Source organism: Vicugna pacos, chromosome 2, assembly GCF_048564905.1.
Source record: "Vicugna pacos chromosome 2, VicPac4, whole genome shotgun sequence".
Lineage (NCBI taxonomy): Eukaryota > Metazoa > Chordata > Mammalia > Artiodactyla > Camelidae > Vicugna > Vicugna pacos.
Genome location: NC_132988.1, coordinates 109768111 through 109788893, shown reverse-complemented (window position 1 = coordinate 109788893; position 20783 = coordinate 109768111). Strand labels below are relative to the sequence as shown.

Sequence of the window (20783 nt, the reverse complement as noted above, 5' to 3'; positions counted from 1 at the left end):
CTTCAGAATAAATCAATAAAGTTGTAGGTTTTTGCTTAAAAATCTCTATTACTATTACTAAACCTCTCTGAAATAAGTACATTCTAAAAGATTTGATTCAGTTATGGTATTTTGTTATTTTATCATGTTGATTTATGAAAGATTATAGGGTCATTTATAAATTTTTTTTCTAGAATGTGAATTTTTGGCATAAAGTCTACACATATTTTTGTGCCTTTAGTGGTAAATATAAAAAAGAAGTAAGACAAATGTAATTAAGCCTGCAGAATAGTTGAAATATTAGAGATAAAATGTGTTTCTACTGTCACATTTAAAATAAAATAATTCTTTCTGAATGCAGGAAACGACTGCTGGCTCTTTTACAGGAGATTCTTACTCTACCCACCACCCCGATATCCCTAATTTCTTTTCTCGTTGAGAGACTGCTGCACATCATTATAGATGATAATAAGAGAACACAAATTGTGAGTAATTTTCTTTATTGTTGATGAAGGTAAAAGGTTTTTGTCAATAACATTGAGGATTGTCTTATTTTTTTTTTTTTAGTACTTTTAACTTTGCCTTTAACTGCCTTTGTTTTAGTTCTGCCTCTTTATTGAGTTTTTAAACTTCTTAAAACCAATTCTGTCTTTCTCACACACACTTTTAAAAACATCTCCTTTCTTCTCTTACCATACCTGTCATTGTGTTGAATCAGTTTGAAATGGAAGCAGGTTAGGGAAGTGGTGAAACATACGCATTGGTTGCTAAAATGTTTGAGAACTGGCTGAATTTTACATACCTGGGTTCAGATCCCCTTGGATACTTTTCTGGTTTTGTGACTTTGCCCAACATATTTAATTTAGAATTTTTACCTGTCTGCAAAATAAGAATAACAACAAAACCTACCTTTCACTGTCCAATGAAATAATGTTCATAAAGTCCTTGGTAAATACAGAGATAAATATTGTCTATTATATTACTTTATTCAACTGTTATATTCTCGAGAGTAGCCTAAAAAGAAATACCCGTTATCATTGATTTTCTTAAAATCATTTAGTCTTGCTGTTGCAAGTTAGTTCGGAGGTTGTCTTTTCGAGCCTTTCCTTATACATAGACTTAAATCCCTTCTACAGCATTCCCAGTTAGTGGTTATCCAGCATCTGCCTAAGGTATCTTTCATTTTCCTGAATTGGCCAACTCCAATGCCCAGTGGCTCTGAAAGGAATGTATTTAGTTTGTGGTCATTATTTATGCATTGTATACCCAAAGGAAGAATAAAAGAGTATTCTAATTATATTTAACTCTCATTGGAGGAAGTTGAGGATTTTAGGCAGGAAATTTTAGTTTTATGCTGCCTAAGATTAGATGCTTTTTTGTTTTCTGTTTCAAGCACTAAATGAGAGAGAATTTATTCTGTGTTCGTGTGCTTGTTTAACTTCCCATAATATTAGGGGTTTTAGTCATATGTATTGTTTGTTTTTTTTTTTTTCCTTCTAAAATTGTCTAACAAATAGAATGTGTGCCACTTTTGCTTGTATATCTTGCTCTATTTTTCAAGAGATTATGGATACTGCTTGGAGTTTTACAAAGCAGTTTGATGGCATTTTCTGTTATATAACACGTATTAAAGCATGTATTCTGAATTATAATTTACCAGGTTACAGAAATTATCTCAGAGATTCGGGCACCCATTCTTAATGTTGGTGCTAATAATGATCCAGCTGATGCAAGAAAGAAAGAACTCAAGGTAACTCTCTTCTAAATTACAGAAATGCTTGAATATAATGTAATTATGCAAGTCTTTTATTTCGCCTTGTTGTACATTTTCAGAATTGTCCCCACAAAGCCAATTATTGATTAACTATTAAACTACAAGAGTATCTAAAATGTTACCAGGCTGTGTCAATCTGAAAGATTTGCCAATCTCTGTTTCAGGAAGACTGCAACTTTGTACGTGCCTGACTGCTTAATGTCTGGACGTTTGAGATGTTAAATAATACTCTTTAGTTCGATATAGCTTTTCATATTAATAGTTTTTGTTTGATGTTTCCACAATTTATATCTTTTCTTAGATGGCGGAAATAAAAGTGAAACTTATTGAGGCAAAAGAAGCTTTGGAAAATTGCATTGCCTTACAGGATTTTAATCAAGCATCAGAATTAAAAGAAGAAATAAAAGCATTAGAAGATGCCAAAATAAACCTACTGAAAGAGACAGAGCAACTTGAAATTAAAGAAGTCCACATAGAGAAGGTATAGATAACTTTTTCACATTAATTTTCTGCTGTTAGTAATCATCTCAACTGAACCTTGTTTTTCTTAACTTAGCTACCAGAATATATTCACTTCAGAGGGATTTTTAACAGTACCATGAATTAATATGAAAATAATATTTTTCTGCCTGTTCCTTTTTATTTTGGACTGTGAAAGACTTCATTGAACTTTACTTATTGTAGCTAGGACTTTAGTTGATTTGCTCCCTTGTCATGCAAATCTCTGGAATCTGAAGTCTTTCTTCCTTGCCAGGGAAACTTGCCTTCCAGTGGTTTCCTTCTGTTTGTTTTTGTCTTGAATGGTTTAGAAAAGGAAAATGCATCTTTCCCTTGTGTATGGAAGACTCATGACCTTTCTGATGTTGGGAAAATAATTTCTATGGTAACAATACCATCATACACATATTTTTTAAAGTTTAATTACTCTTTTGTTTTTAGAAATTTTCTTATTGAAATGAAATACTAAAGTTATATACCTAGCAACGTTTAAAGCTTTCAGCTGTCTTTTTTAACAGTTGTATTTGATAGACTTCTAGACATTAAGAAGCCTGTGGAACATACAAGAGGAAATGTCAGTTATGGCAGTTGTATACATGAATCTGAAACTTAGAAAATAGTTGGACTAGCTCATAAATAGTAAATGGAGTTGTATGGCTGGATAAGGTTGTGTGGGGAATGTATATAGAGACACCATGGCTTAGACAAAAAGCCCTGAAAAGCAAACGTTTAAGGGACAGGCAGAAGATATTCTTACTAATGCTGAATATTTTGTGTTTCATTTTAGAATGATGCTGAAACACTACAAAAGTGTCTTATTTTGTGCCACGAACTGTTGAAGCAGATGTCTACTTCAACAGGTATAGGCGCAACCATGAATGGCATCATTGAATCCTTGGTATGTTTGGTGCCCTTTGAGGCTTTATTTTAGCCCAGTCCTTCCTCTTTTTATAAGTAATAATATTCTTTGGAGTTCATAAGAATGAAAAGACCATTTTAAACATCTGATAAATATAAATGGTAAAAAAAAAAATATATATATATATGTTGTATATACACATACATATATATATATATATATATATATATAGTGGCTGCTTCATATTGTGAGGATTAAATTAAGATAATGCATGTAAAGGACCTGGTATATAAGTTATAATTATTCCTTAAGAAACTTTGAAAATTTTATTTTATGCTGGAAAGAGATGCAGGATATCTTCATTTTTTGAATGGTAAGAGGAAGTAGACACATCAGGAATACTTATGTACCAGAATCTTCCTAACATAGAAGGACTATAAGATTACATTTTAAGCCCTGTGAAAGGAATTTGTTTGTTACTATATATTTAAAGGAGTTTTTACTAAAGTAACCCTTCATAGATAATCTACATTTAACTGATCAGAGGGGCATAAATACTGAAAGCCTCTAGAACAACATTGTTTGGTAGAAATATAATGCAAACCACATGTAACTTTAAATTTTCTAGTTGCCATGTTTAAAAAATTAAAAAGGAACCCATGAAATTTATTTTAATATATTTAACTCATATACCCCCAATATTATGATTTCATCTTTTACTCAGTTTTAAAACTACTGAGATATTTTACATTCTGTTCTTCATACTAAGTCTGAAAGCACATCTCAGTCTGGACTAGTCACATTTCCAGTGTTCAGTAGCCACTTGTGGTCAGTGGCTTCAGTATTAGACATATAGCTTTAGAATATTTTTTTTAATAGTGCAACTTAGCAAATACTGAATGTATCTAAACTCTTCCTGGATTCTCTCCAAATTGTTTTTACTTGGGATTAGTGGAAAACAGCCAAAGACTATGATCTAAAATCTAGTTCCTTGGGTTGTCGTGAGTTTCTAAATGTAGTAAAGAGGACTAATTATTGTTCACAGCAGTCTAGAGCTATTTAAAGCTAGATCAATTAAACTATTAGAATTTAGTTTTATTTTTAATGAAGCAGATGTCTGTAGTGAAAAGTGATGCTTTTAAAGTTCTGCTTTTGTGCTTTATGTCTGGTCCTATTGCAAGAGAATGATAAATTATGATAATTAATAATTACACAATTGTAATACATATGAAGACTTAAATATATGTGGGAAAACATGCAATACCCAGGGAAGAAAGAATACAAAACTGAATAGTCATAATGATTTTAGAGGGATGTAAATGAGTAAGGTATTTAGATAGAAGAGTTATAATATTTTAATGAAATTACTGTACTTTAAAAATCATAAATTATTAAGTGAACAAATATTTATTGAATATCTACTGTATTCTCAATGTTGGGGATAGACTATACATGGTATACGAAATACATGTAGACTGCCCTTGTGGATCCTCTGGTCAGGTGAGGAGGGATATCAATCAAAAAAGTGAAAGCTTAAGTCATTGATGATTGCTATGAAGAAGAGCTGTATGGTCATATGTGAACTTACGATAGTGGGATTTCATTTGTTCATGGAAGGTGTCCTTGAGCTGATATCTGAGTAGATATTTAGAGGGACGAATGATCTAGACCCACTCTCTCCAATATGGTAGCCATCAGCCACATGTGGATATTACAAACCTGTGGCTATTAAAAACTAGTTCAAACTAAGATGTGCTAGAAATGTAAAAATATGTTGTATTCAAAGACTTAGTACAAACAACAGAATGTAAATTATCTCAGCTTTTAAATATTGACTACATGTTGCATTGATGTTTTATTTATACTGAGTAAAGTAAAATATATTAAAATTAGTTTCACCTGTTTCTTTTTACTTTTTAATGTGGCTACTAGAATATTTAAAATGACATGTGTCTTGCATTATATTTCTTGTGGACAGCACTGAATAAGAGGCACTGAAATCAGATCAACTGAATAAGCGAAGAGCAAGGGATAGCATGGTATAAGATAATACTGGGAAGGACTGCACAATGGGGTATATGATATGTCATGTTAAGGATTTTCATCTTTTCTGAGGGCATTGGGAAACCATTAAGTCAGTTTTGGCAGATGGAGGGAAGGTATCTCATGATCAGAGTGTATTTTGCTCTGTTCTTCTGTTTTAGTAATTTAATACTACCTTTTTTTAAACCAGAAATTGACTTCTTTGAGTTAATAGACAATGTAGAAATGAAGTAGATCTATGAAATATACAGAAATTATCATTTTAACCAACTTTTTAATATACTATTATAAATATCTTGTCCTGATCAAAACTATTTTAATTTCTAATTCATTTTAGATTCTTCCTGGAATAATAAGTGTTCATCCTATAGTAAGAAATCTGGCTGTTTTGTGCTTGGGATGCTGTGGACTACAGAATCAGGATTTTGCAAGTAAACATTTTGTATTACTATTGCAGGTAGGGTTTATCTTTTGATAAAATCTTGATTCTACTGCCTTAAATAAATCTATGGTGATAATGCCAGTATTATAAATTTAATCTATTCCAGGGCTTACTGACAATGATGATAATTATGGATGACTTTTAGGGACTTGATTTTTATCTTTTGATTTTTTTATTAAAACTTCTTTGTAGACAGAAGATGAAATGTCAGTTATTTAAGGTATTTTTAAGATTAATTATGTAACAGATATTTATTGAATGCATATTAAATGCCCAGCATTGTTCTAGACTTAGAAAAAAAATAAGATAGGTAATGAAAAAACCAAAAGTTGCTTTCCTAAGAGAGCTTACATTTTAGAAGAAGAAACATATGATGAAAAATGAACAATATATAGTATGTCAGACAGAAAAAAGATAAAGCAGAGAAGGGGAATGAGGACTGGGAATAGGGAGAGGGAGCAGTTTGATTGAGAAAGACCTTACTAATAAGTCAAAATTTGAGCCATTACCAGAGGGAAATGAGAATGAGCCATGTAGATATCTTGGTAAGACGTTTCCAAAGAGAGGGAAGGCGGGGAAGGGGCCCTGCAGTAGGCCTCTGCTTCTTGTGTTCAGGGAGCAGGAGCTGATATGGCTAGGTCAGACTGGGCAAAGGGAGACTAGGAGGAGAATGGGTTTGCAGGCAGCAGAACAACCATGTCTTCTAGAGACTTACGGTCTGTAAAGATGCGGCTTTCACAGCGAATGAGATGGGAAGGAATGGGAAAATTTTGAGTAGAGGATTTTTATAATCTGACTGGATGAAATGTTGGTGTAGACCAAGGGTTGGCAAACCTTTTCTATAAAGGGCTAGAGAGTAAAATACGGACTTTAGACCATATGGTCTGTCTGAACTACATCTCTGCTGTGATAGTGTGAAAACATCCATAGATGATACATAAACAAATAAGAATGATTGTAGTTCAATAAAGCTTTATTTATGGACCCTGAAATTTGAATTTCATATAATTTTACCATATGATGAGATATTATTTTTTAACCATTTAAAAATGTACAACTGTTCTTCCCTTGGAGGCTGTATAAAACAGCAGACAGGATTTGGCCAATGAGTCATAGTTTGCAGATCCCTAATATTAACTATAGGGATACACATTAGAAAGCAGAGAAGGTCCTACATAAGGAAGATACTACAATAATCCAGGAAAGAGATCATGGTGACTTGGACCAGTGTTGTGCTTATGGGAGTCATGAGAAGTGGTAATATAAATTTGGAGATGATGTCTGTAGAATTTGCTGAGGAGTCTGATGTGGCATGTGAGAGAAGGAAGTGGAATAAAACTGAGGATTTTGTCCAGAATAACTGAAAAGATGGAACTGCTCTTTCCTGTGAGGGGGAAACAGAGGGATAGGTTTTATGGCAGGTGGGTGAAATAGGAGTCCAGTTTGGGGCATGGTAAGTTTGAAGTTTGAGGTTCAAGTGGATATATTGAATAGGCATTTGTATCTGAGTTTGGAGGTAGGAGAGAAGCCCAGGCTGGGGAGATGAATCTAGAAGTCTTTATTCTATAATAGTATCCAGTGCCTAGAGACTGGATGTTACCTGACAAATGATTATAGATTGAGAAGAGATCTCAACTTTGTACTTCCCTGGGGCTCAGGCAACATTAAAAGTAAGGGGGATGAAGAAGAAGCAGTAAAGACTAAGGTGAAGTTGACAGTAAGGAGAGAGTATGATGTCCTAGAAGGCAAGTGAAGGTGATTTTTAAAGAAACTAGGATGACCCAACTGTCTAATGCTGGTGACAAGTTGATAAGGATTCACAGTGGACCATTCTAGGCAAGTAAGGAAGTGTTTGGTGACTGTCACACGAGTAGTTTATGTGGAGGGCAAAGCCTAGTGGAGTGAGCTGAAGTGAGAATTAAGAGAGAGGAATTGGAGACAGCCAGTGTAGACTGCTCTTTCACGATTTTATTTTGTTAGGAGTAACAGAGAATTGGAGTGGTAGCAAGAGAAATATGGGGTAAAAAGAAAAGAGTCTTTTGGTTTTGTTTGAATGTTTCTTAAGATGGAGAAAATTACAGCATGTTTGTATCCTAAGGAGAATGACCCATTTGAAAGGAAAAAACTGACAATATAGGGAAGAGAGAAGAGCTGCTAGAGTGCTACTGGTAGACAAGGGGGGTTAAATCTAGTGCCCCGGGGGATGCATTTGACCTTTTAACTTCTTTGGCTGTCTGTTTTTAACATTTGGGCCTAGCTTAACTTGGAAAATAAACCTCCCTTCACTTCCCCATGTAAAAAGACAGTGTGATTTGTGTAGCATCTTGGTGTTGCCAAATGTGATAGGATGAAAAAGCTGCAAGGAGTTGTAGTGTGAACTACCAACAGGTAGATGGGAGTGCTTTGTGTTCGCCTTGAAAATAACATGCGACATGGATTATCATTTTCATGAAGATTATTTTAAAAGACTGAAGTCAACCAATAGCTGATTTTTCTCCCAACATTAATGAAGCATCCTTTAGTGTTGCTTATGACATTGCCAAGAAAAAGAAAATACACAATTAGAGAGAACTTGGTAGTCATGTGTTTTGGAAATGGTCAAACTGCTTGTGGCTTATGTCAAAAATATGTAAAAAATTTTTTATTGAGAGCTATTGCTATCCAGTAAGGGACTGGGCAGGGCGTGAAAAACCAAGATGCTCTTGAGAGAGTAGCATGTTTAGAATTTGTAGAGAATAGTCACGACAGTACCTTCTCATAAATAAGCATTTGACTTTGGTGGATATGCAAGTTTTGCTATAAGAAAATGTGAAATAGATGTGTCTTGAAATTTCCTTCAAAGTTTTGTAATTTTGAGCCATTTTTCTTTATTCTTTAATTTGACCAACTTGAAGGTGATTTTTATTTATTCTGAAGGCTAAGCTATATAGCCAAGTAGTTTGTCAATTACCAAAATATAAGTTAGAATATAATATGTCTCTTCGTAAGAGAAATATTCAACTCTTTTTTTCATAGCTTTGAAGTTTGATATGTAGGAATTCAGTTTTCTTAACTCAGGATAGACACATAAAAACTGCTAGGTTTTATGGTTCACTTCCTTTTATAAAGGAGTTCAGTTCATTCAAAGCTGAATTCACTGTTAATGAAATCTGAATATATTGAGCTAATAAGAAAAATTTATCTTTAATGAAACTTCATAACCTACAGGAATACTGATGTTCTAATGAATGCTTTTCATCAGTTATAATGCAATGTTTTTATCTTGATAGATGGCCCCTAACAATTCTAATATATTGAACAGTTTTTCTAGATCTTAAAAAATGACAAAATCATAATTGAACATGTACATTTTAAATATATGAAGGGGACAAATAATATAATTCAGCTTGACTCTAGTTCAGGAATATTTTTGACTGAAGATGAACTTTTTCTGAAGGAAATATAACTAAATGTTATGGTACAAATAAATAAAAACTGTAACTTTAAAATGAAGATTTTAATTGTTTTGAAAAATATTACGTAAACCTGCTACCATTGCTGAAATTAGACTAAGAATAAGATATTTGTTAATTTCATGTGGCGTAAACAGAATAAAAGTATACTTAATTTACTTTTGGTGGGGGATGTTTCAATTTAGGTTTTGCAAATTGATGATGTGACAATAAAAATAAGTGCTTTAAAGGCAATCTTTGACCAGCTGATGACATTTGGATTTGAACCATTTAAAACTAAAACAATCAAAGCCCTTCAAAATGAAGGGACAGAAATAAACACTGATGAAGAGCAAGAGTCAGAAGAATCTGAAGAGTCTGCTACAGCCAAGAATGTTTTGAGACTACTTTCTGATTTCTTAGATAGCGAGGTAAGAAATAATCGTAGCCCTATTATTATGAAATGTCATTTTCAGCATGTGTATGTTTATGCTGTTTATATTTTTAGGCTGAAATTCATGTTGGCCAACATTTAAACAGTTTGCCTTTTGAATATCATGATTAAATCCTACTTTCCCTTCTGATATACCTCATTTCTTACTATCAAATTACATGTATAGAGAATTGACGTGCAAACAACCATGAAATGACTATTGGGGTGTTGTTACTTTTTCATCTTTTTTTCTCTGTCTTTGTGATCTATGACTTAAAAGTTTTTTCCCCAGGAGTCTTAAATAATTTAAAATAATTTTAACATTGTGTAAGTGGAAGTTCTAAAATACAGTGTGTGATTAATCTCTTTCCTTAAGGTTGTCATGAACTACATTTTTATACCATATATAAACATTTAAATTATAAATTTTTTTATTCAGGTGAAATTGACATAGCATAAACTAACAATTTTAGAGTGAGCGATTCATTGACAGTACATTAACAAGATAGTTCAACCACTGCTTCTATCTAATTTTTAAGACATTTTCCTCATACCAAAAAGAAACTACCCATTAGGCAGTTGCTGTCTATTTTCCAGCCCCTGACAACCACCAGTGTGCATGTTGTTTCTATGGATCTAACTCTTCTGGATATTTCATATAAATGGAATCATAAAGTGTGTGACCCTGTGTCTGCTTTCTTTCACTTAGCTTGTTTTCAAGGCTCATTTATGTTGTGGCTTATGTCAGTACTTCATTCCTTTTTACTGCTGAACAATATTCCATTTTATGTATATAGCCATTCATCCCTTGAAGGATATTTGGGCTGTTTCCACCCTTTGACTATTGTGACTAGTGATGCTATAAGATGTGTTTGTCTGAGTAGCTGTTTTCAATTCTTTGGGGGTGTATTTCTAGAAATGAGATTTCTGGGTCATATATTAATTTTTTTGTTGTTGTTTCTAGGATTCTGTCCCTGCTCCTGGTCTCAACTGGATGATTAACGCATCCTCATATATTTATCTTTTTTTTTTAAGTGAGAAAATTTAAGTTCTACTCTCAGCAAATTTCAGTGATATAATAGTGATCAGCTATAATCACCATGTTTTTACATTAGGTCTCAGGAACTTATTTTTCCTTCCTCCCTCCCTCCCTTCCTTTTCATATAATAGAACTTAGAATCATAACTGAAGGTATACCCCTTTAATATCTCCTTTTTGTATATGAAAAAACTGAGGCTAATACAAAGAAATTAAGTAATATATGTATAGGACTGGGTCACGCAACTAGGACGCAGAGGCTTGGATTTAATTCTCTGTCAATAACCAGTATTTTTAACTACCACTCATTTATACCTGTACCTCCATCTGAATACCACTACATCTTCTTTCCCATTTTCTTCTCTAGGTTTGTTTTGGTTACTCTTTCTCAGAATACCTTTTCCCACTTGTTCACCTTTTGTTCACATTTTACCCCTCATTCACACACATTGCCACTCTCGCCTCTGGAGCTTTCATTTCTAGGCCTTCTCTGATAGCAGAGACCATTGCTGACGGCTTTCTATATCTTAGCACCATGATAGTGTTTAATATATATTGTTTTGATTTTTGGTTTTACAATATTATGAGATATTTTGGTTCTTCTAAAGAATTTAAAGGGAATTGAAGTTTCATAGCTAGACTAATTTGTCATGTTAGCCTAAACCTAATAGGGGGAAACAAAATCTTTGTATGTGCCTTTAAAAAATTACTAATATCATGAGTGATTTTGGGTAATTTATGTAAAAATACCATAGGACAGGCTACAGTGTAAGGCTTAAAAAGGAAGTACAAATAAAAATTTTCTTTTAACGAAAGTCATTTTTATTAGGTGTCTGAACTCAGGACAGGAGCTGCAGAAGGACTAGCCAAGCTGATGTTCTCTGGGCTTCTGGTCAGCAGCAGACTTCTCTCTCGCCTTGTCTTGTTGTGGTATAACCCTGTGACTGAGGAGGATGTTCGACTCCGACACTGCTTAGGCGTGTTCTTCCCCATGTTTGCTTATGCAAGCAGGTATATAGTCATATTGATAAATCAAAATCTGACTTAAGTTCAGGCTCCCCATGACTCATATCTAGTTTGTTAACTCTTTTCTTCCAGTGGTAAGTAAGGAAATGAGAACTTACTAGATTCTACCTACCTGAATTATTTTGTTCTTTCCTAAACATGTACTCCATCTTGATGGGGTGATTTTGATATATAATGGGGTTTTTTGTCTATTTTGTTTTGTTTTTTTAAGAATCATGCTTTTTCTTGCTAACATACTTCAAATTATTTTTCAATAGGACTAATCAGGAATGTTTTGAAGAAGCCTTTCTTCCAACTCTACAAACACTGGCTAATGCCCCGGCATCTTCTCCTTTAGCTGAAATAGATATCACTAATGTTGCTGAGTTACTTGTAGATTTGACAAGACCAAGTGGATTAAATCCTCAGGCCAAGGATTCCCAAGATTATCAGGTGGGTGAGTGTGTTAGCCTGTGTATGGATGGTAAGGATGGTACCCTGCATGCAGGTTACTGTTGTTTTGGTAAAATAATCCCTCTCATAGATTCTTTGAAACAGAGAAGCTACATGTTGATCTTAGGTTTCTGGTTTATATGGTGGCACATAACAAAGTAAACAAGAAACACAGATCTTTTGCAGCTACATGGGTAGACCTAGAGGGTATTTTGCTTTGTGAAATAAGCCAGACAGGGAAAGATAAATACTATATCACTTATATGTAGATTCTACAAAGTAAAACGAATGAATATAATAAAAACACAGATACAGAGAACAAACTAGGGGTTACCAGTGGGGAGTCAGAAGAGGGGAGGGACAAGATAGAGATAGGGGGTTAAGAGGTACAAACTGCTATGTAAAAAATAAATAAGCAAGAAGGATATATTCTACAGCATAGGAAAACACATATTTTTTAATAACTTTAAATGGAGCATAATCTATAAAAATATTCAATCACTCTCTTGTACATTTGAAACTAATGTAATATTGTTGGTCAGCTATGCTTAAAAAAGATCTTTTGGGAAATGGGGAGATCATCATATAAAAACAGAAGTAATCAATGCTAACATTTTTGCTGCTGAAAAGAAGTTACCAAAATTCATCATCCTCATAGCCTGCTCCTCACCTACCACTGGCTGTTAATCATTCTGAATAATGAACTTATGTAGGACTCATTGAGTCCTCAATTGTTGGTTTACCTGCTATGTTTCTGACAGAAGGAGAATTCAAAGAATGAAACTCATCTCAAGCTTAGTCTTGTTTTTAATACAAAGAAGATAAATTGAGTGCATACTCTCCCACAAATTAAACGTAAGCTGGTTTTTAACCCTTTAATATCACCTGATCAGACATTCACCGTATTGAAAATTAATGTGTTATTAATGATTTTAGATGCCAACTGATTAAATTGAAAGTACTGGTCTTCTGTTTTAATTGATATTTAGTGGCTGCATACTTCATTCAAGTTATTACGTTACATATCATTGGAAAGAAGATTATGAATGATATTAAAGCAAAATACAGTAAGGGTCAGTGATACAGCTACAAAGCACTTTAGCACTCCAGAAGATGGCAGGGTTCATGTGGGAGGGGTGATGAGTACAGCATTATTAGTTCTAAAACTCACCCAGTAAAATTTACTTAGGCCTTGTTGGGATTTGGGGAGTGATTTGGAGAGAGAAAAAGACTTTTAGTAAAGGTGACTAAATGTAGCTGGTTGTCCAAGTCATGTTGGGGAACTACGGGAAACATCATTCCAGCTGAGGATCCTGAATGGGCTCTTAGGGCAGAACATTAGGATAGGGAATTCGGAGTTGACACTATTTGCATGGTGTATATAAAAGGGTTAATGGAATGAAAGTTACTTATTAGGAAGGTTGGTTTGGTGGTCAGTGTTATTAGGTGAGGTGAATTGGTAAGAGGAATAGAAAGAGAATATTAATAAATAAAGCAGCTAAAAATCTGTATAATTAGGAGATAAATGTTTACAGAAAAAGAGTAAAAGGAAGTAGTAGTGAAAGCAGAAAGAAAAAAATAGCAGAAATTGACATAGAAAAAAGTTGCGGGTACAAAAGCCTAGAAGATAGAGCTTTGTAAGGCAAGGAAGATGGAGGAATCCAAGATAACTCTGAGGTCCTAAGTGAGGGTGACAGAAGACCTCAGAGAAGCTGTGGACATTAGGGCATATGCTCATGATCAGCGTCTTGTAGGAGTGGAGGAAACAGGTTGGGCAGAGGAAGAAGTTGAACTGTCATGTAGTCTTAAGGTTCTAGCTCATCTCACAGGAAGTTCTGAAATTGGGACAGTCCTTTGCTTTGTCCAGAATTGAGAAAGGGCTAGGCTGTTGTACCTGTGTATCTACCAGTTGCTGAAAGTGGACTAACCCTTGGGGAGGAGGTGTGACCTTGCACAGAGCAAGATCATTGTCCTCAGCCTGGATCAGTTCTGTATCTGGGAACTCTAGCCTCCAAAACTCTGTAGCCTGGAGAATGAATGGTCCATTAGTAAAGGGGGTGGACCTAGGCTCTGTACCACAGCATCCGCTACAAGAAGGGGAACGTGTTTGAAGAGGAATATGTTAATTTGGTTTTAGACATTATGTATTTGGAACTATGGCAAGATAGTTGGAAATGTCTGATGTGTAAGCTGTATTGGAATCATATCATTTCAATTTACAAGGATTTTTCTCTTGATTTTCTAGGCCTTAACAGTGCATGACAACCTGGCTATAAAAATTTGCAATGAGATTCTAACGTGTCCATATTCACCAGAAATTCGAGTCTATACGAAAGCCTTGAGTTCTTTAGAACTCAGTAGCCATCTTGCTAAAGATCTTCTGGTTCTGTTGAATGAGATTCTGGAGGCAAGTAGTTTCTAGTTCCTCTTAATGTGTGTATATTTTTATCAAAGTAGAATTTACATAGTTTTATTAATATTTATACATATATTAGCACATTGTGACTTTGCTCATTTGAGGTAAATATTTCCTTCATAAATTTACTAGAACTTTTAGAATATTTTTAAACATGTTTATCAGTATATAGCTTTTTTGAAAGAAGATTAGAAAATGCTGCATTAAAAAAATGTTTTCTATTACAGCAAGTAAAAGATAGAACGTGTCTGAGAGCTTTGGAGAAAATCACGATTCAGTTAGAAAAGGAAAATAAAGAGCATGGTGACCAGGCGGTAGCAGCGCAGGGTGACGGCGCACCTACGGCTGCTTTTCACAGTGAAGGTGGTGACAACATGGTGACCCGAGTGTTTGTGAGACTGTCCTTTTCATCTTTACTGAGACACACTGTTCCTCCTCTACATGGGATTGGATATCAGAAATGAAAGAAGTTTTTCTAATTAACCCCCTGGGAAAGTATATTACTGATAAGTGTTTATTATACTTTTATAGTTTTTTGGGTACATTTCTTACCACATGACCATGCGTACCATGTTCTTAGGAGTTTTGCGTGCTTATTGTCCAGTGTGCACATATTTTGGAACATGGATTTATGAAAAATGTTCTATAGCTAGTATTGGGACTGGTCATCATTTCTGTTTTATGAAAAATTGATCACTTAAAATATTTCATGAAGCTATTGTTAATTTACATTGTTATGTTATTTCCTTTAATAGAAAAGAATAAAGAAGTATATGTAACTCCTGTTAAGGATGTAAAAACAACCCGAACGAAATCCACTCAGCAAAAGACTAACAGAGGTAACGTACGAATTGACTAACTTTCTGATAAAACTGTTCATTTTGTTTTCCAATGAAATACTTTGTTTCCTTAAGGATAAAGATTTTATGATGTCTTAGGTGTCCTTAACTTTCTTTTTGATTTGTTTTAGCTGATACTAGGTTTTGCTTTGCGTCTAAAAGACAGTAATATCAGTGTTGCTCCAAGTGCTTTTGACAGAAAGAAATATGATGCAAAAGATCATGTTGCAAAGGAAGATTAGTGTTAAATTAAGATTGTTATTATCAAATGATCAATGATAATTTTATATATTATCACTTACTTCTGTTCTGTCCTGCAGATGATTAAGCATTTTTTGTCTCTTTTGCCCACCTAGTATTTTTCTGGGCTTCTGTTTTCCTTTTTCCCATTTCATTTCATTTTTCCCAGCGTAATTTATTTCCCAAGGGATATCCAACAATAGGAGATTTGTTGGAATAAATGTTGACTTTAGGAGATCACTTAGAAAAATGTCTGAAATTTAAGGTCTTTTTATTGTTTTATTATTTTCTTATTACAAAACAATGCATGCATATTACAGGAGAATCAGGATATACACCCAAGGAGACTAATATAAAGAATGCGAGTAATTCCACCCATGAGCTATTATTTTACTTCTTGAAAAAATATTTTTGAGGCTCTTTTCTCTGGAGACATAATTTTTTCCTAGATGGAATCTGGCCATAATACTGTTTTGTAGCCAATCAATTATTTAAATGCTAATTGCTGGGTATTGTTCCACATTCGTCCCATGTTGTTTAGTCCCACATTGTTAAATGTTTTCCTGGGGATAACTGTCTTAGAAGTTTACAAGCAAATATGCAAAGTTGGAAGAAAACAAAAAGTGTCACCTGAATAGGGTATATAAATTTAAACCAAATGATCATACTGAATAATTTGGTTTTGATCAGATTGCTTTTAGTCAGATATACCATGAGAATTCCACTTTTTTTTTTTCAGTAGCTCAGACTTTAATTACATGTGCTGTTTTATTTCTCATAAATGAGGAGCATCACAGGCCAAACTTTGCTTCTTAACCTTTTAAATTTCTAGCAAGTAGAATTTTTGTAACCCCTCCAGTATATAAAGGCTTTAATCTTTATACTGAAGTGTTTTAGAACATACATTTATATTGACCATGTATATGTTTGAATATTTTACAAGTCATTACCTTACTGATTAAAGTTCTGTTTCTTTAGGACCTGTTTTGCAGGGTTAACACATCTAACATTAATTTTCATTGGTTTCTTCATACAGTTTGTGTCATAGGGGTACTTTCTTTAACATGTTTTTCACATGCTTCTTTCCCCCAAATTAACAAAAATTTGCCTCCTTATAACTCAGTTTCCATATACTCCTTTGCCTATTATCAGAGCTTACAAAAGAAATTAGTAAAATTTTAATCTTACTTGGGTTCGTTTTCTCTGTGGTGTTAATAATTTATATAAAGGTAGCAAGGAAATAGGAGAAAATGTGTTGAAGAGGGAAAATAAAGGATTTGAGTAGCACAGAAAATAGATTTTTAAATGAGCAACTGATAATTGATAATGAATTATTTGTCTTTAAGGACGGAGAAAAGTGACAGCTTCAGCTAGAGTGAACCGGAGACGTCAGGCTGCTGAGGCTGACTCTGAAAGGTATGCCATGCATGTGTAGAATATGTTTTTTTAATTTATATAGAAGTAAAAAAAAAAATTGTAGTTTGCTTTTACTGTGAAAGAGCAGCTCCATATGCAACAAGATAATCCGTGACAATGGTGAGAGCTTTCTAGATAATGTGCCCTGGAGCACTTGACTTCTTACAGCTTGTGTGTTTTTCCTGTCCATGGGCTTGGCCTTTAGTACTAGGTAGTCATTTTTATAATACCTTCTTCCAAATTGTTTTTCCATATATTCCTCTAGTTACAAGATAATGTATGTGTGATTTCTCTGATCTTGAATTAGCAAATTACTGAGGTTTAGATTTGGTTCTCTACATTTATAATGGTAGAATAATTCTGCCTGTAATTTGAGCAATATTAGTAGTATAGTGTTATTTTTGGTTTCTGCCAATAAGCTCTTGTAGGAAGCTGAATGTTTACAGCTGTCTGGTATTCATTCATTCATTCATTCATTGGTACAGTATATATATTTTTAGTATATAATTTTAAGTTTTGACTAAATTTAAAATACCTTTTGGGGAAACTTGCTGTTTACAGTGTTTTAGGAATTTATTGCTTAAATAAACAGAACTTTTTTCTTCCACTTCTTGAGTTCCCCCCAAAACTCTTGGGTAGTTGTTATGGTCCTTATTTGTTTGTAAGCTTCCTTATAGAAGTTTGGATTTTTGTCTTTTTTTCTGTATAACACCAGGTTCCAGTAGATACAAAAAGAAATTAGCTAGATTCTCCATGACTCACTTTGCTGGATAGCCAGTCAGGTTTTTTTGGTTTTAAGATTTTAGTTTTAAGCTTAGTGGAATCGGGATATCAATCACACACTGATAGACAGTCAGAAACAAAAACAGTTTTATTTATAAATAAACTGGTTTTAAAGCTTGTATTTAAATTGGTGTATTTTCAACATCTGTTTAGTGATCATGACGTTCCAGAGCCAGAATCAGAAATGAAGATGAGATTACCAAGACGAGCCAAAACAGCAGCATTAGAAAAAAGTAAACTTAACCTTGCACAATTCCTCAATGAAGATGAAAGTTAGAAGAGATGATGGAGGTGGACTCCTTTAAAATTATGTTCAGTTGTTTGCTTTAATAAAGTTACCCTTGTATGAAAATTAGAAAAAGTCTGATGTCTTGTAGAACTCTTCCTGCTGGGTGATTCCATGTCCCTTTGGCCTGTATTGAAGCATTAAGACGGCATGTGTCAGTGCTCCGCAGGCTGTCTGCATCAGTCCCGGCGTGAATCAGAGTCTGAGGTGGGCCAGCACCCTGCTTTTCAACCAGCCTTCCCAGGTGATGCCTTAAAATCATGGAGTTACGGGCAAGTTTTAAGTGTAACTAGCTGGGGGCTTGCATTTGACAAGGTTTTAACTTAGATGTGGCAGATCCCACACAGATAAAAACATCTCGGAACACATTTTACAACACCTTAAGGGTAAAATGAAGTACCACAAACTGGCTAGAAAGGAGCTTACTTCCAGGAAAGACCAGTATAATGAACCAAGGTATCCAGCATCCGAGTTCAACAGGTACCATTTTGATGATTTTGTGATTCTGACACTAAAAACATTTTGGTAATGCTACCTGCATGGGTAGTTTTTTTTCCTAAAATATCTGCGTATGAGAGCCCTACTTTGCTTATGTTGTTTCCTGGGCTACAGAGATGTTCACATTTACATATTAATCATGGAGTTTTCTGTTTTTGGCATAACAAAATATTTATTGTAGATAATAAAAAAACTAGTGGGAAAAGATGTGACAGGAAGCCCACTACATACTAATTTATGAGCACTATTTCCTTACTGTCTACTTTCTGAAATCGGCACTTGCCTGACTTAGGAAACCTACGCTGTGGGAAATCAGTCCTCTTTCCTTCTACAACACCCAACAAAACACCTTTTATTATCCCTCTGATAATCGTCTTTCTCTTTATTATACAGAATAGAAATACCCTAACATTGGATCTGTTTTAATAGTAATTGTGCTTTTTTTATTGACCAGAGGCCATTTATTTAAGGTGATGTTCTAAGATGGAGCCAAAGTAAGATTGCTGTGCTTTTTTGAACCAAATTGCTACATTACATATGTATATGTGCTTTATAAAACTTAGAAATACAAAAGGAGTCTGAAGGCTACAAAGTAAGAATGCTTATTAAGCAAAAAGGAAAAGGCAGATGTGGTGATATAAAACAATGGAAAATAGATGATTGTTTTTCATTCTGTTGGCTCTGTGTCTTTTCCTGTGCTTCAAATTCCTTATGTAAGTCTTTTTTTGTTAAATCCCTGTCTTTGTAAAAATAATTTGGGGGCTGGGGCAGGTAAGGAGAAATAAGGACTTTCAAGGTACACAAAATGTGCCATAAGTAAAAGTCTTCAGAAACACAGCGAACTAAATCCCATTTAACCCACAGCCAGGCTATCTGAGGGGAAGGAGCCAGGTTCTTACATACTTACATGGAACACCATACCAGAGCATTCTTTCTCTGGCATGCGAAAAATAAATTTAAGCACCAAACTTTGAGTATTCTTACTATTCAAGTTTTAGACACAATCACATAAGCTAATGATGAAGCTATGCTTTTGCACTATTAAGGAATATTATCCTGATTTTAAGACATCCCTTTACACTTTAAAATAAATGGCTAAAATACAGTAAAATCAATATATATAAATCCATTTACCATTTTTCATTCAAAACTGATAATTTACAGAAACCAAACAGCATTCTTGTCTGTAAAAGAGGCACAGATTTGCTGAATAGTAAACATGCAATTGTGCCATTGCTCTTAAAGCCCACAGACTGCAGGTTTAAAAACAAATAACTGATGAGCTCAGATTTTCACATGAATGGCAACATGCTACTTCATGATAAACTATGATCAATCTTTCTATACATATATAACTTTGAAAGAGTTACACTTCGAAGAGATACCTTTGCCTTTGACCAATTTGCTTCGAGGTAGTTGGTATCCACCTGTTACACGACTGCTCACGGGCCAGGTTATCGTCACAAATCCTCACACTGCTAGCCTTCTAAATCTCACAATGCGTTATATATATATTAAGCTTTGTGCACAGAAAACTAGGGAAAATTATTTCAACTTACGGCATAAAAAATTCACAAAATACTGTTTAAAAGAGAAACATCAAAATCCATTTGTACTGCAAAATTCCACAATGGTCTGGTGTAAAACATGTAAAAAAAACGTACAAAGAATATAATCAAAATGATTAATGCTAATGATTTAATATATAGACAAATCACAGGATTAGAAATCTTTCAAAATCAATGATGAATGCTTATCAGCAGAAAGAATATTGGTGTACAGAGTAAGGACAGTGCAAGAAGAACTGTAATCTATTTCTCTTCACGTTTGAGATTTTGGTTTTGGACTGTACAGCTCGCTAGAGATGCTGCTGTCAAATTCAGATTCCATTCAGTGGGACGATTAAGGCACATCTTAACGGGGCTCAAAGGGCAACTTGCTGTATTCCCATCAGACAAATTCAGTTTCTCATCAGTTTTCACTTGTAGCATGCTGGAAAAAAAAAGTGTAAATCACTTTAGTTTTACTTTAATTTCAAAGAAATTATCAACCTTGTAAAAGAAAATTCAGTTCTAGTGCTTGGACCTCAAAATATTAGAGTAGATAGAGCATTTATGATCCTGAAAGTACAAGAGTTTGTTGTTTTTAGCTCCTGCCTCACTGAACTGAATACAATACAGATAATGGTGAGGCCACTCAGATACCACGGGACAAAAACAGCATATATGGATTTTATCAGTGTACATCAGAAAGCATATTTTACCTACTGAGCTTGGCTGGATTAAACTCTTAACTTTTCCTTTAACCAGCCAGGATCAGAGTCACTTCAAGACAAGAAGGAATTTATTGA

General features: G+C 34.2%; 2 protein-coding genes across 7 annotated transcripts in view; one reads left to right on the top strand and one right to left on the bottom strand.

Moving 5' to 3' along the window:
• NCAPG (non-SMC condensin I complex subunit G) overlaps positions 1-18013 on the top strand; it is a 34984-nt gene extending 16971 nt beyond the window's left edge. For both annotated transcript variants that reach the window (XM_015242541.3, XM_015242540.3), the window contains 13 exons: positions 341-464; positions 1640-1729; positions 2055-2234; positions 3039-3149; positions 5491-5610; positions 9233-9457; positions 11327-11508; positions 11781-11955; positions 14201-14362; positions 14599-14734; positions 15127-15210; positions 16797-16866; positions 17803-18013. In XM_015242541.3, coding sequence (XP_015098027.1) covers positions 341-464; positions 1640-1729; positions 2055-2234; positions 3039-3149; positions 5491-5610; positions 9233-9457; positions 11327-11508; positions 11781-11955; positions 14201-14362; positions 14599-14734; positions 15127-15210; positions 16797-16866; positions 17803-17926 — 1783 coding nt within the window. In that variant the 3' untranslated portion in view covers positions 17927-18013. The remainder of the gene's footprint in view (positions 1-340; positions 465-1639; positions 1730-2054; positions 2235-3038; positions 3150-5490; positions 5611-9232; positions 9458-11326; positions 11509-11780; positions 11956-14200; positions 14363-14598; positions 14735-15126; positions 15211-16796; positions 16867-17802) is intronic.
• Positions 17993-20783, bottom strand: part of LCORL (ligand dependent nuclear receptor corepressor like) — a 153728-nt gene continuing 150937 nt past the window's right edge. For 2 of the 5 annotated variants that reach the window (XM_072945850.1, XM_031686432.2), the window contains exon 7: positions 17993-20425. In XM_072945850.1, coding sequence (XP_072801951.1) covers positions 20245-20425 — 181 coding nt within the window. In that variant the 3' untranslated portion in view covers positions 17993-20244. The remainder of the gene's footprint in view (positions 20426-20783) is intronic. The other 3 variants (XM_072945826.1, XM_031686442.2, XM_072945831.1) reach the window with 2 other exon arrangements.